At 44.6% G+C, this 16,604-nt stretch overlaps 1 protein-coding gene across 1 annotated transcript in view; it reads left to right on the top strand.

Moving 5' to 3' along the window:
• The window catches only part of CHRNB4 (cholinergic receptor, nicotinic, beta 4 (neuronal)), a 30,333-nt gene that overhangs the window by 12,328 nt on the left and 1,401 nt on the right, over positions 1-16,604 (top strand). Inside the window, 4 exon segments of the mRNA XM_006888370.1 lie at positions 3,856-3,900; positions 4,001-4,110; positions 4,857-5,844; positions 13,930-14,117. Of these exon segments, the coding sequence (XP_006888432.1) occupies positions 3,856-3,900; positions 4,001-4,110; positions 4,857-5,844; positions 13,930-14,117 (1,331 nt within the window).

Here is a 16,604-nt window from a genome sequence, read left to right as displayed (position 1 = left end):
AATGAATAAAAAATAGCCCAGTTAGCACCAAAACAACCAAGCAAACAAATCTATTTTGAGCCAGCTCATTTTCTGTCTTGATTAATATGATCTGTCCTCCTTTGTCTTCCATAAAGCCAAATTAAGTACTCTCCAGTTGTAAGTAAAATAAAACTTCACAAAGCATGGCATAAAACAAGGCAAAATGAGAAAAAACAAGAGGGAAAAAAAGATAATGGAAATGGACCCACAGATGATCCAGATACTGAAGCTATCATGCATGGACTTTATAAGTCATTTTTATCTTTATGTTTTATTAACTCTGTTGTTGAGAATATGCACAGCAAAATATACTCCAATTCAGCAGTTGCTACATCTCCTCTTTAGTGACCTTGATTTGTGCAACTGTTCTCATCTGCCTTTTCTGGGTTCTCCTCCCTCATTAACATGAACTCCAGAACACCAAAGTTTCCTGTATAATCTTTTAAGTTGTTGTCGTTAGTTTGATCTCATATAGACAGTTCCTAAAAAAAAATATGATGCTCCAGGCAGAACATTTTTAATACTTAAGCTAAACTATTGTTTGTGTTTTGGGGTTTAAAAAAAATTTGTTTGTTTTAGGTTTTTTTAAAACAATTCGTTTATTTTGGTTTTTTAATAGGAATTAGATTTTTTTAAATGTGTATTCACTAAAAAATTCATTTATACCTCCTTTTAGAATATTAATTATAATTTATGAATGCCATTTCTTACAATGTCTCATCTAAGAAAACTTTAGGGTATATTTTTGAGTTAAGGTTTAAATATTCTCTCAGGACAATAACATCAGTTAAAATGATTTTATTTTAAAGTAATAATAATTTATTGGAGAACATTATTATGATGTAGAATTTCTTTAGAGAACTTGTTAGTTTTGTTGCATCAATTGCAACTCATAGGACCTCTGTGTATAACAGATTGAAATCTTGTGTAATGTTTGCTGTGCTCATTATTGCAGTTACTGTGGCAATCCCTCTCATTGATGATTTCCCTCTCTTTTACCAACCCTCTACCTTTCCAAGCATGGTATTCTTGTCCAGGGACCAGCCCTTCCTGAAAACATGCCCCAAATATGTGAGAGGAAGTCTCATCATTGTTACAGTCAAGACACTCTTTGACTGTACTTCTTCTAAGACAGCTGTGTTTGTTCTTTTAGCAGTCAATACTCCTTACCAGCACCACAATTCAAGGACACCAATTCTTTTGAAGTCTTCCATATTCATTGTTCAAGATTCACACACATTTGAAGTAATGGAACATACCATGCCTTGGGCCAAAACACCTTAGTCTTTAAAGTGGCATCCTTGTTCTTTAACGTTTTAAAGAGGTCATTGACAGTAAATTTGCCCAATCAGAAAATGAAGGTAACTAAGAAAAAAATAATCAGAAATAAATATTAGCTCTAAAATCTAGCAAAACACTAATTAAAAGTTCACTGGGTGGGTTTAGTAGCAAATTGGTTATAACAGAAGACAAGATTAGGGATCTGGAAATGACGTCAATTGAAAATATCTAGACCAGAAGGAAAAAAGAATAGGAAAAAAAACCCCAATAATATGGGAACATAATAAAAGCTGTTACTGGAGTCTCCCAAAAAGAAGATGTAAGATATAAGCAATATATGATTTGACACTGATTGATACTTTTCCAAAAGGGATCCAAGATATTAAGCTACAAATTCAAGAGGCTTTATGAACCCTATGAGAGCTATATAAAGAAAACCACAGCCAGATCCATCATGCTCAAACTCCTAAACCAAAGACAAAGAGGAATTCTTAAAAGCAATCGAGGGAAAATACCATCTTCCAAAGATCGACAGTAAGACTTACAGTTGAAAATGGTTTTTGTCAGGTGCAGTTGAATCAGCTGTAACTCACAGCCACCCTATGTTTAAACAACTGATTTGAGCCTTGCCCTATCGTGTACCATCTTCACCATCTCTGATACTCTCTAACCTATTTTTACACTGTGTCAATCCATCTTTGAATGTCTTCCTTTCCTTCTCTAACCATCCGCTGTCCCTGCATGATGTATTTTTCCAAAGACTGGTCACTTCTAACAACATGCACAAAGTATCTGAGACCTATCCAAGTATGTTTCACTATCCTTGCCTCTAAGGAGCACCCTGCTTCTGCTTCCTCCAAAACATACTTGTTTGTTCTTTTGGCAGTTCATGGGATATTCAGTACTCTTCTTCAACACCACAGTTCAAAGGCATAGATTCTTCTGTGCTGTTAATACTGAAAACCTAAAATTCTACAACTAGCAAAAACATCCTTCAACAATGAAGGTGAAATAAATGTTTTCATAAACTGGTTGTGTCCATAACCTTCCTTCCTCAAAAAGAAAAACAGAATTGTCATCTCATCAGAAAGATTTTTCTTTCCATATAGAATAACATCCCTGTCTCCCTCTTTCTCTCATTCTTCCATTTCCTTTTATTCCTATTAATAATCAGGAGCTCTTGTGGCCTAATGGCAAGAAACTGAGCTGCAATCCTGAAGGCATGCAGTTTGAGGCCACCTGCTGCTCCGTGGGAGAAGGACGAGCAATCACCTCCCATGTGTTTAACTGCCTCAGAAAACCCGTGGAAGGGTCAGCTGTGGGTCGGTTCTGACTCAACAACAACATTATTAATCACTATCTGACACCATCTACTTATTTGTGTATCATCTGTTTCCTCTTGCTAGGATGTAATTTCCTTGAGAGAGAGGGTACCTCAAAGATATCTAAGGTATATCAGATACTTGATAAGTATTTTCTGAATGAATGCATGAATCTTAACCACATAGTCCCAGCCATCATCATCCATCTCTCACCTGGGCCACTACCAGACTCCCTAACTGGTCTATGTCCATTCTACACTCCCTGCTCCCCTTATCTGTTCTCCATATATGGGTAGAAAAAATTTGCCCACATTCCTATTGTATCCCACCTCGATTACATCCGTGTTTGAGTCACTTCTGTAGCTTTCTGTACACATAGAATACAAATCTTACTTCTTCATAGGATTTTATAGGAAGAGTGAGAAGTTTGTATAAAGGTAGGGATGTGTTTGAAAATAGCAGAAACACATGTAACTGAAGTAGAATGAATAAATGAGAGCATGATGGGACACAAAGTTATAGAGACAACAGTCCACAGGTCATTAGGATCCTACAAGTCACAGGCAGGATCTTTACTTTTACTTGGGGTGAAATGTGGAGGGACTAGAGTGTTTGAGTGGAATGACGGCTAAGCAGTTGGGGTTTTATTAGAACCACTCTGTTCTATAGAGAATAGACTAAAGGCAGATGAGGCAGAGCAGGGAGACCAGGTAGGAGGCAATTGCAGTAGTTGAGGTGATATAGTTGTGATGATGGTGGTAGTGGAGATGAAGAGAAGCAGAGATATTTGAGACATACATGGGAGAAACCATTTGCAGAACTTAGTTGTGGGTCAGAGTGAAAGGTGTCAGGGAGAACTCCCAGGTTTGTGACTTGTAGAACAGGATAGGTAGGACGTACGTCACTGAGATATGGATGCTGAAGGAGGGCCAGGATCAGGGGAGGATCATGAGCATTGTTGAAGATGGACGTTGTGGAGAATACCTTTGAGCCATTCAAGGAATACTGACCTAACTGAACCTGGAGCTCAGAGCCTTTTGTGTGATAAAGTGAGGACCATGTATGAGGGCTCCTTCTTCCTGGTGAACTGATAACCTCATTTCCCGCCCAGAATGAGCGAGAACAGATCATGACCACTAACTAACATTAGAGCCTTTTGTGTGATAAAGTGAGGACCATGTATGAGGGCTCCTTCTTCCTGGTGAACTGATAACCTCATTTCCCTCCCCAGAATGAGCGAGAACAGATCATGACCACTAACGTCTGGCTGAGACAGGTAAGCTCCCTGCAGGGTGTCCAGCCAGGAGACGTTTCCTCCATGGCTGCCCCTTGGTGATGATGACCTACAAGTGACAGGGCCTTGCCTGTCTGCTCAGGAATGGACTGATTACCGCCTGGCCTGGAACAGCTCCTGCTATGAGGGTGTGAACATCCTGAGGATCCCTGCAGATCACGTCTGGCTGCCAGACATCGTGCTGTATAATAAGTGAGTGGTGCGGGAGGGTCAGTGCCTGGGGACGGCTAGGCCTCATGGTGACCGCATGCAAGTAGCTGGTCTAACTGAACTCCAGTTCTGAGTCCAGACCGAGGCCCCATCTGGGCTTCACCCGACTCAGGCCATTAGACTGGGAGAAGAATTAGAGATGAGCAGAGATAATATCCTTGGTTACAGATGGAGACCCAGGGAGAGGGTAGCATTGCCTGATTCACACAGGTGCAGCTGGGACCGGGACCAGGACCAGTCCAGAGCCCTTTCATTGCTTTGTCACTGTTAGCTGCACTCATTTATTATATATAAATGTCTTATAGGTCGGTGTCAGAAGCTAGAGAGAGTCTTCCACAGTTACAATAATAACAACAGTGATGTGGTATGATTATTACGTAGTCTACACCAAAGATCTGAGTTCAAATCCCAGCTGTATGCCTTACTAGTTTTCTAAACTTGGAAAATTCACTTATCTTCTCTGATCCTTGACTCTTCTGCCTGTATAATGGGGATAACAAACTCCACCTCTTTGGTCTATTGTGAGTCAGTGCATGTGAAGGTTGCCTCATGGGAAGGCTGTCACTCCCACACAGCTGCCAAGACAAACAGGCTTCTTTCAGAAAGCGCAGGCATCTGAAGAGATTAGAAGTGTGATTATCAAGAAATAATCCAGAAGGGCTCCTTGGGGAGTTGTGGATGCAGGCCTTGGTCATGGGTTTCATGTTGCTTCTGTTCTATGCCCACAGTGCCGATGGGATCTATGAGGTGTCTCTTTACACTAACGTGGTAGTCCAGTCCAATGGCAGCATCATGTGGCTACCCCCTGCCATCTACAAGAGTGCCTGCAAGATTGAGGTGAAGCACTTCCCCTTTGATCAGCAGAACTGCACCCTCAAATTCCGCTCCTGGACCTACGACCACACGGAGATTGACATGGTCCTCAAGACACCCACAGCCAGGATGGATGACTTTACCCCCAGTGGCGAGTGGGACATCTTAGCACTCCCAGGGCGAAGGACCGTGAACCCGCAGGACCCCACCTATGTGGATGTGACGTATGACTTCATCATCAGACGCAAGCCACTCTTCTACACCATCAACCTCATCATCCCCTGCGTGCTCATCACCTCGCTGGCCATCCTCGTCTTCTACCTGCCCTCTGACTGCGGTGAAAAGATGACCCTGTGCATCTCGGTGCTCTTGGCCCTCACCGTCTTCCTGCTGCTCATCTCCAAGATTGTGCCTCCCACCTCGCTGGATGTCCCGCTCATCGGCAAGTACCTCATGTTCACCATGGTACTGGTCACCTTCTCCATCGTCACCAGCGTCTGTGTGCTCAACGTGCACCACCGCTCGCCCAGCACCCACACCATGGCGCCCTGGGTCAAGCGCTGCTTCCTCCACAAGCTGCCCACCTTCCTCTTCATGAAGCGCCCCGACAGTAGCCCCGCCAGGGCCCCCCAGCCCACTCAGTTGTGCCTGACCAAGACCGAGACCGCTGCCACCTCCTCCGCCATGGGCCCTCCCAGCCCCTCCACCTTCTATGGACACTCCATGTATTTTATGAATCCTGCCTCTGCTGCTCCCAAGTCTCCAGCGGGCTCCAACTCAGCGGGGATTCCCAAGGACTTCCGACTGAGGTCTTCTGGGAAGTTCCGGCAGGATGTTCAGGAGGCCTTGGAAGGGGTTAGCTTCATTGCCCAGCACATGAAGAGCGATGACCAAGACCAGAGTGTAAGTCAGTAGCCCGGCTCCTGCCCACCTGCATGGTTACATACACACATGTACACACACAAGTTGCTGTTGCTTCACAATCAATCCCAACTCATGAGGCCCCAAAGTGTGTTAGACTAGGACTGTGTTCCATAGACTTTTAAATGGCAGATTTTTTAAAAAAAGAGACCATCAGAAAAAAAGGAGAGAGAGGCCACCAGGACTTTCTTCCATGGCACTTGTGAGTAGTCACAAACCTCCAGCCTTCCTGTTAGTAGACAAGGGTGTTACCCATACGTGCCATCCAGGGACTCGGAAAAATCTCAAATGCTTTAAATAAGGAATGAAGAACTTTCAGGAGTGTTGTTGTTGTTGTGTACTGTCAAGTTGGAACCAACCCATAGCCACCCTCCAGTAGGTTTTCAGAGACAGTTAATTGCACAGGAGGAAATTGTCCATCCTTCTCCCACAGAGCAGCTGGTGGACTCAAACCATGTGCCTTTGGTTTGCAGTGCAGTTTCTTAAGACTGGGCCACCAGAGCTCTCAGGAGTATTCGTAAACTTCATGCATGGGGGTGGTGAAGAGGTCACACATGCCAGTGACATTTTGGGTGTTTGTTTGGAGTTGTCCCTGAAGTAGGCCCTTCAAATGAGGACTTTGGTCCAGGTAGTTTATTTGGAAGGTGAAGGACAGACAAAGTAGTGGGGAAAGGAGAAGAGTTAATATTGGGTATTAGTGAGCAGGTCACTGCTGTGGGTTTTAATCAGCTTGTTGGGGACCTTCTGAGGAACCATGTGGAACTCACTGTGCAATCATCCCACAGGGAGGCTGGAATGTTTACCCACTAGCTCTCATCACCCACAGGCTGAAGGCAGCCCTAGGGACACTAACTCCATCCACTTCTGGGTGATGCCTGCTTGCCAAGAACAAGGCCCCCCTTGCTGGAGAAATTTCCCTTGCAGAGCAGCAGGGAGACACAGGCTCTAGAAATGGGAGGTTACCACCAACCAGAAATTGACTGCCCACCTCTTGGGAACATAGGAGTCTGGGCAACCAGGGCATCTGCTTCCTTTCTCTTCTGACATGCCAAGAAGTCATATGAAGATTTCTAGCTTTTAGGAGCATAAAAGCATCAACTAAAATATCACTAGTTCTTTGAGCATGTTGTCAGGATAGGCCAGCCCTTGGTAAAGGAAATCATGCTTGGAAAGAGGGAAATCAGAGAGAGAGGAAGACTCTCAACAAGATGGACTGACAGAGTGACCCTAACAATGAGCCAAGCATATCAGAAAACCAGAAGATGGCACAGGATGGGGCAAGGTTCCAATCTGTTGTTTGAAGGGTTGCTGAGTCATAGTCGACTCAACAGCACCTAACAACACAACAACAAGCTCCAGGGTAATGAATTATCAAGTAAAGTGTCTAGAATGACAAATTTTACCAGACCGAGCAATAAGCACTAATGTTTGAAGTCTCCAATAGCTCCTTTGGACAAATAACACTTCTAACGACAATGTCATAGTAACGGAACACAGAATTCTGGTACTGAGATGTTCACGCACGTTTCCATAGCAGCCAGGAGAAGATGTTCTCATTTCAACACCTTATCAGATCAGATTCTCTGAGCAGAATTTTCACAGTGTCGCCCCTCTGCAGCTGTATAGGGACAAAGAGGACATCTCTTTGCTCTTATCTGAGATTCCTTTTCACAAGACACATTCTCTGGAGAAAATGCTGGAATTCCATTAGCGTGGAGAGAAGAGAGCTGGCTGGAAAAGCTCCAAAATGACACTCTAAAATGGAAAGAAGAGATGCTAGCACATGGGATATGGGACAAGAGCAATTCTTCTACATCTTTGCTACTCAGTGTGGTCCTCGGGGCAGCATTACCAGCACCGCCGGGGATCTTGTCCTTGGGGACTGTCCAGTCACTGTCACCTCATCCCATGTGGCAGCGTAGGATTGCTCCCAAGTTTTCATGACTGGAATCCTTTTATGTCTATTTGTTTTTTACATTTTTCAATTGTGATTTGAGTGAAAGTTTATAAGTCAAATTAGTTTTTCACTCAATAATTCATATACATTTTGTTTTATACCCTCAGTTCCAGTACCCACAACGTAACTGCTCTTTCCCCACTTCCTTCCTGGAGTTCTCATTTCCATGAATCCTTCTGTCCTACCCCTTTCTTGCCTTCAAAGCTCTGTCCTTTGGAAAATGCTGCCCCCTCAAGACCATGGTCCTTAGTCATTGTTTGATCATAGAACCAAACTCACCTCCCATGACTCAGCATTCAGACAAACAATAGGCAGGCCTATGAAGTGACAGCAAAAGGAGCTCTTGTGGCCAAGTGGGAAAGGAGTTGCACTGTCAACCCAAAGACAGGCAGTTCAAATCCACAGAGTGCTCCTCAGGAAAAAGATGAACTATCTCCTCCTTTGTTATTTACAGCATTTGAAAGCCCGCTGGAGGGTCAGTTCTGCCTCAACACCACACAGCAACATACCTACATAAGGTGATAAAAGGGAGGTTTGGGGCTTAATCTGTAAGGAGTTGAGCTGCTAACCCAGAGGCAATGCCTCTCTAGTAGTTCAAATCCACCAACGGCTTTGAGGGAGAAAGATGGACAGTCTCCTTCCATGAGATTTACAGCCTCTGAAAACCCAATGGAGTGTCAGCTATGAGTCACTTCCAAATTAGTGGCAAATAAAACAAGGTGACAATGGGCTTGAGCATAGTGGTGCTGGCTCAGGACAGGGCAAAGTTTCTCCCTGTTGTTCATATGGTTGCTGTGATTTGTAGTTTACATGGTGCTTTCACAGTACCAAAGAACAACAAAGGGACCAAGAGCACTGAGGAAGGCACTTACTTTTTAAAATAACCAAATAATTTTCATGGGAGCAAATTGCCAGATCTTATCCACACAGAGACACTGTTGTTATTAGGTGCCATCGAGTACTACTCGTAGGGACCTTATATAACAGATCTGAACCCCCTCTTATCCTGTACCGTCCTCACATTTTCTACCACACTCAAGTCACTGTTCCAATCGATCTGATTAAAGACTTCCTCTCTTTCACCAACTCTCCCACCTTTCCGAGCATGAAGTCCCTCTCCAAGGAATTACGTACCCAAAGTATGTGAAATGAAGCTTTATCATCTCGAACTCCAAAGAACATTCTGGATGCACTTTCTCCAAGACATATTTGTTCTTTTGACTGTCCATGGGATATTCAATAATCTTCTCCAACACCACAGCTCAAATGAGTCAGTTCTTCTGCCATCATCCTTATGTATTGTCCAGCTCGAAGATATATAGCAAGTGACTGAAAAGACCATGACCTGAATCAGGCATACCTTAGTCCCTAACCTAACATCATTACTCCTCAATATTTTGGAGAGGTCCCTGACTACAGACTTTCCCAGTTCTATACATTTCCTGATCTCCTGACTGCTGGTGCCAAGGATGTTGATTGTGGATCCAAGAAAGAGGAAGTTGTTGACTGTTCTAATCTTTTCTCCATCTATCATGATGTTGCCTATCAGTCTAGTGATGAAAATTTTTGTTTTCTTGACATTGAGATACAATTCAAATTGAGGGCTATATTCTTTGATCTTCTGCAACATGCATCTCAAGTCCTCCTCACATTCAGCAAGCAAGGTTGTATCATCTGCATAATTCAGGTTATTGATGAGTCTGCCTCCGATCCTGATGCTACATTCTTCTTCAGAGTCCAGCTTCCTGAATTATTTGCTCTGCATACAGATGGAATAGAATAGAGAGAAGACACAACCCTAATATATGCTTTGTGTTTTGCTGTGATGCTGAAAGCTATGCCACTGGTGTGTCAAATTCCATAAGGGTCACCCAAGGTGGACAGGTTTTAGCAGAACCCCTAGATTAAGACAGATTAGGAAGAAGCGTTGACATCCTTCTTAAATAGCAGGCCTCTGAAAACCCAATGAACAGTAGAGGAACATGGATAGTTATTTAATTAGAGGTAGAGCCCAGATTGGAAGTCACTCAAAATGAGGAGATACAGCTACAAGCACGTTTAATCATTGGAACAAAGAATGTACGAAGTATGAGTGTTGGAAAACTAGGAGTTGTGAAAAATGAAATGGAACACATAAACATGGACATTCTAGGCATTAGTGAGATGAGACGGACTAACTTGGGCCACTTTCAATCAGACAATCGCATGGTATCCTATGCGGGAATGAAAAGCAAGAGAAGAATAGTGTTGGATTCATAGTTTTAAAAAGACAATTCAAGTTCTTTCCTGAAATACAATGTTGAGTGAGTGATAGGATATTTTCCATACACAGGGACACAAAATAATTTCAAACCACTAATCTTTCTTTTAGCAGCTAAGTTCTTAACTATCTGTGCCATCAAGACTCCATGGGTTCAAGTTAGAAAGGCAGACTCTCAGGTCCTGCCCTAAACTGGCAGAACCAGAGTCTACACTCTAACCAGATCCCTAGGAGAATCATTGGTGCATTACTGTTTAAGAAGCATTGCTCTAAATAGTGATCGGATTTCACTTTGTAAAAATTAATTTGATCATGTTATTCTCTGCTTTTGAACTTGCTCAGTATTACCTAATTCATGGCTTCCAGATGCCACTGTGCCATTGGGGACCATATACTGGCTAAATGAGAGCCCCTAGGGAACTTGTCTAAAATACAGCTTCTAAGGCTGCTGATTCCAAGTGATCCAGGGGCACTTGGGGAGGCAGCTGTGAGCTTGTATTTCTAACTAGATCTGCAGGGGTTTGTGAAGTTATGGGTGATGCAGACAGTCTGCACATTGAGATGCTGACTTAAAGGTTGGAGTTTAAAGTTCACCCAGAGGCATCTCTGAGGAAAGGCCAGGTAACTTGTAGTCACTGTGAAGCTGAACACTGTAACACTGATGTGTCAAATGTGATAATAGTTACCCATGGTGGGCAGTGTTTGGTGGTGCTCCCCAGTTAAAACAAGCTTGGAAGCAGGAGTGGCATCCACTTCTGTAAATAGCTTGCCTCCGGAAACCCTATGAACCTGGAGAAAGAAATTCACGCAAGTGTCGAGGACTCTCATTCAGAGGGTCGCTATGAGCCGCCTACGACTCAGTGACACTTATCAACAACAACAGCAACATGCACATGAGGTTCTGTCACCCCTAGTTCCATCTTCTGAGGCTTCACCTCTCCCTTGGCACTGCCCTGGCCTCTCTCCTGCTGTTTCCAGCAGGAAGGGGCCAAGCAGGACTCACAATCACCAGTGTTTATGGACCTGGCCCATGCAGCCTGCACTCTGCTACGACCTGACACCTGACGTGCTTTACTGCTAATTCTCCAGGAAGCCTATTGTCTTTGTTTCTTAGGGATGTGGTAACAAAAAATACTGCAGGTGTATGGCTTTAACAGTTATTTATTGCCTCACTGTTTTGAAGGCTCCAAGTCGAGTCATAAGCAGGGCTAGTCTGCCTGTCTTTCTCTCTTTGTGGACTTGAAGCAAAGATTTGGCTCTTTTTGCTTTTGTAGCCTGAACATTCCTTTGAGTTCTTGACAGCTTGTAAACACATCTTTACATGAATCTTTTGCTGCTCCAACTTTTTAGAAGACATCCCTCAGATAGGATCAGGTTTAGGACCCATCTTGCTCTGGTATGACCTCATTAACATGACAAAAGAAAATGCCAATTTCCAAACTGGGACCCATTCACAGTTTACAGGGATTAAGATTTCAACATATTTTAGGGGGATATAATTAAATGCATAACACCTGTGCAGTGACTTTTACTCAAATCTCAATTTTCTGGGGGTGGGGGGACAGGGAGAAGTAAGACACAGAGAGGCTCATTAACTTGCCCAGGGTCACACAGCTGATCCAGGGCTGACTCAAGCTCCACCCCAGGTCTTTCGGACATTCTTCCATTCTCCCTCCCCTGTGCTTGCCCTGTTCTGAGCACACTCTGGACTTCCTGGATGACTGGCTTTCTCATGGCTAATTGGAGAAAAGAGACTTGCTTCCCTTCAGAGCACACCGCTCAGCCAGTCCATGGAGTGTTTCTCATCTTCAGCACTTACATCCTCCCTGGTGATTAACTTGGTCACTATAAATAGCACAGAAATATAAAAAGGGGGAAACAGCACCAACAGGGGAGAAAATGCAGCCCTTTGAAATTAGGACTGTCAGAAAGAAACTCAAGGAAGCTGGGGAGAGCCACAGTCTAAGAAGGCCTGCTGCAGCTCAGGACAGGAGTCAGGCATGTGGGGTGTGTGACAGAGGTGTAGTCCAAAAGCGGATTGTATCCTGGAGGGTAGACACACGCCACTTACTGGGTCACTGATGCCAGCTTGCCCGTTGACACCTACATTTCCAAAGTCCATGCTTCTGCTGCATCCTTCTGGCTTCCAAGCTCACCAGGAAAGCACACAGTGCCATCCAGACATGAGGGCATGCGAGCAGGCACCAGGGAGGCCAGGGAGCCAATATGCAAGTCTCACAATGTTTCCCTCAGCACAAAGGACGATGGGCACCTCTGGGGGCCAGCCAGGTTGCTGTCAACTCTATACCCTACAATGGGATCTGAGAAGACCCTGGAATGAGAGAGAAACCCAGATGACGGAACAGAACAAGGCTGGGTTTTGAGGATAGGAAATAGCAGAATATGTTACATGTTATATGTTACACTGATCCACCAGCCGTTCTTTGGGAGAAAGAGGGACCTTTCCCAGTAATGATTTTCGGCCTTGGAAACCTAATGGTCACCATAAATTAGAATCAATGTAAAGGCTGGGGTGGGTGAGTGTTGCTTACTAGGGAGTCCCTGGATGGTGACAATGGTTAATACCTTTGGCTGCTAACTGAAAGGTTGGAGAGTCAGTTCTACCCTGAAGTGCCTCAGAAGAAAGGCCTGGTGATCAACTTCTGAAAAAAACGAGCCATTAAACCACCCTGTGGAGCACTTTGTGCTCTGACACACGCAGAGTTGCTATAGTTGGAATTGACAGGAGGGCCACTGGCTTCCATTACAGGCACACCTCTCACACTGTATGGAGCTCTGGTGACACAGTCCAGAGGGGTTGTGTTGCTCACCCAAAGGCCACATCTCTCTGATAGTTCAAATTCATTAACAGCTTCACAGGAGAAAGACAGGCAGTCTCCTCCTGTGTCATTTACAGCCTCTGAAAACCCTCTGGAGGGTCAGCGATGAGTCGGTTCTGAGGCAAAAACAGTGACATGAACTGAGCTCATATGGCTGCATGTTGCCTTATCTGCTTTGTAGATAGCACAATTTTTTTACAAATAGAAGGCTTCTATGAGTATATTTATGAGTATATATTATAATGAGTATATTTGAACCATTTTTCCAACAATGTATGTCTCTCTCTTTGTGTTATCTTTCAGTTATAATTCTTGTATTTCATTATTTCACAGTACTATTGCATACTTACTAGATGATAGTATAGTGTAAATGTAACTTTTCTATTCACTGAGAAAGAAAAAAAAATTTGTGTGACTTCATTCAACATGACACTTGCTTTATCACAGTGATCTGGGGAGGAACCCATGTGTTTCTGTAGTGAAGTGAGTAAACTAAGGGGCCTGGGTTTCCAGTGTCCTGTAGGCCCCCATTGCCCTGCCCACTGAGCTAGGTGGGTCCAGAACCTTCCTGTGCACAGGAGCAGCTCAGGCAGTGGGTTTGGGAAGAAAATGAGAGGAGGGGGCCTTGTGATCTTCAGGGACCATGCCCCTTAGAAATCCGATCAGGTTTAAATCACAGTGTATTGAAATGATACCTTCTTACATTGCTAACTCTGCTGTTCAGCCTGGTTCTCAGGGTGAGGCTATGCAGTACAGAGTTGGGTGGTTCATTTCACTATGTTGGAAGACACTGAGAGGCACAGAGTTGCCCAGTTAAGAGACCAGCTTGAGAGAATCAGACTTGTCCCTCCAGCATGTGGTTCCAAACCTATAGTCTGGAAAAGGGGTTGCCGGTCTGACAGTGACAGTGAGGGCCTGACTTGGGGTTGGAAGATGGGTAGGAGAAAGCAGAGGAAACATCAGGCTTGATACGTGTCACTCCCTTGACCACGCCTTCTGTCTGCCTGCAGGTCATTGAGGACTGGAAATATGTGGCCATGGTGGTGGACCGGCTGTTCCTGTGGGTGTTTGTGTTTGTGTGTGTGCTGGGCACTGTGGGGCTCTTCCTGCCCGCCCTCTTCCAGACCCACACTCCAGCTGAAGGGACCTAAGCTGCCCAGATGGTCCATATGCCCGTGGGGCGTCAGGGCGAGATGAGGTGAGTGGGCAGGTGGCCAGTTGGCAGCTTCCTTCCAAGAATCCTCATGGGGGCTACAGATGTATGGAACCATTGTCCCCATGAGACTGGCTGTGGCTGTGGGAGTGGTGAGAAGGGGACCTGGGCTGTCTTCAGATACCCAAGCCCATCTTCCTTCCCTGCTCCAGGCTCTGAGAATAGGGATGAGCATAAGAGCAGTACCTACTATGTGCCTGACCTCTTGCCTAAACCTCATATGGCCGCTACCCACACTTCACTCGCCTCCTCCACCTAGCCACAGGCTCCAGCCAGGCTGGCCTTTAAGACCCCTCTGAGCTCACAGATTTTGCTGTAACTTCTATGGGAAAACTCTTCAGAGAGCTTCATCACCCAGGACTCTCCTCCAATGCCTCCTTCTCCCAGAAGCCTTCCCTGATTGTCTATTCTAAACAGCTTCCCCTATGACCACCCAGCCCCACCCCTTTCACACACTCTTAGTACATGAAGCTTTTACTTGCTGGTATCTTGATCTACTAGAGTGTGAGCTCTATGAAAACAGGAACCTGGTCATTCAAGTTCACTGTGGGGTCCCCAGAGCAGAAGACAGAGCTTGGCATACAGCAGACGGTCAGTAAGTGTGAAATTAATGAGTGGGCTGCTCCTCTTCATCCCTGCCACTGACACACTTCCTCCTCTACACAGTCGCCCCTGCCTTCCCAAAGTTATAGGATGAATTTTTTTAGGTGCCCCCTAAAAAGATATGTTCAAGTCCTACCCCCACATACCTGTGAATATAACCTTATTTGCAAATAGGGTCTTTGCAGATGTAACTCAATTAAGTTAGCATGTGGCCTTACTGGAGTAAGAAGGGTCCTCATCCCGTATGACTGGTGTCCTTATGAGAAGAGACACAGACAGATGCAGAGGGAGCATGGCTGTATGTGGTCCTGACACAACCAAGGACTTCCTGAACCACCAAAATCTGGAAGAGACAAGGAAGAAGCTTTCCTAGAGCCTTAAGAGAGAGCAGGAATTTTAGCCCCCAGAACTGTGAGAGAATAAACTTCTGTTGATGTAAACCACTTGGCTTGTGTTACTTTGTGATCTGGTGCCAGGGAGCTTGGACACCACCAGAAAATTAATGGCCTCCTCCTCTGGATTCCATAACCCAGCCACTTCTTACTCTTAGGTTTTGGCTGGGTTCAGGTCTGTCTGTCTCACAAATGCCCTGACTTGAATACCCCTCTGTTGCCTCTCATATACTAGCTTTTGTACAGTGCCTGGCACTTGGTAAACACTCAAACTCACTGCTATTAAGCTGGTTTGAGCTCTTAGAGACGTGAGGCTGTAAATCACGAGGGAGAAAACTGCACATCTTCCTCCTGCACCAGCACCTTTGGGTTATCACACAGCCTTCTATCGACTATGTCATCAGAGCTTCCTCTGTCTACTCTAGTGAATGAAATCTTATTTGTGGGTTTCAGTTGCATTTCCTTTCCCTCATGGGGATTACTATCTGGACACAGGAGCGGCATCCACTTCCGAAATGGCTTGCCTCCGGAAAATCTATGTACGAACAGTGCTCAGGCCTTTTATTCATAGGGTCGCTATGAGTCGTCTACGACTCCACAGCACCTAACAACAACATGGCTAGTAATAGTGAATGTCTTTCTGTGTGTTATTTGCCTTCGGTACATCCCTTTTGAGAGTCCTAGTGGCTAGTCCTCAGAGAATTCACTGCTATCCAAAAGGCCAGGCCTCACTGGTGGTGGAATCTATCAGATGCTCCTTGGAGAGAAAGGTGCGACATCTCCTCCTCTGCAATTTTTAGTTACTAAAACTCGTTTTCCACAGGGTCAACTATAAGCAGTTCCAACTAGACAGCAAAAAGCCTCTTTGGCCTATTTAACTCTTTGGCTTATTTTAAAACTAGGCTTATTTTCTTATTCTGAAGCAATTTTTTTGTTGTTTTTGTATGGTATTTAAAGTTTTTGAAACAATCTTTTGAGATATAATTTTGATCCTCTGGATGGTTTTTGTTATGCACTGGTCACAAGAAACTCATAGCTGACCCACCCACAGGTTTTCAAAGGCTGGAAATCACATGGGAGGAGACTGTCCTTATACTCAACAGCTGCTGGACTTGAACCTTGTGCCTCTGGGCTGGCAGAGCAGCTCCTTACCACTAGGCCATCAGAGCTCCCTACATTCAATGATATTCATTCTAAGTGTACAATTAAATGAGTTTTAATAAGTTTATCCAGTTTTAGCACGTTTTCATCATCCTAGTAAGATTCCTGGAGGGAGCTGCACTACTAACCCAAAGGTGGTCCGTCTCTCACAGTTCAAATCCACCAGCCGCTCCATAGGAAAAAGATGTACAGTCTCCTCTCCTGCAATTTACAGCCTCTGAAAACCCACGGGTCAGCTAAGAGTTGGTTCCAACTTGACAATATTAAGCATGAACTTGAATAAGACCATATCTGTTGAGACAATCCACAAGGAATT

This window comes from Elephantulus edwardii, unplaced genomic scaffold (assembly GCF_000299155.1).
Source record: "Elephantulus edwardii isolate Elephantulus edwardi_28Jun2011 unplaced genomic scaffold, EleEdw1.0 scaffold00066, whole genome shotgun sequence".
NCBI classification, from domain to species: Eukaryota; Metazoa; Chordata; class Mammalia; order Macroscelidea; family Macroscelididae; genus Elephantulus; species Elephantulus edwardii.
Note: the sequence above shows the minus strand (reverse complement) of the source record. Positions and strands in the feature narration are given on the sequence as shown.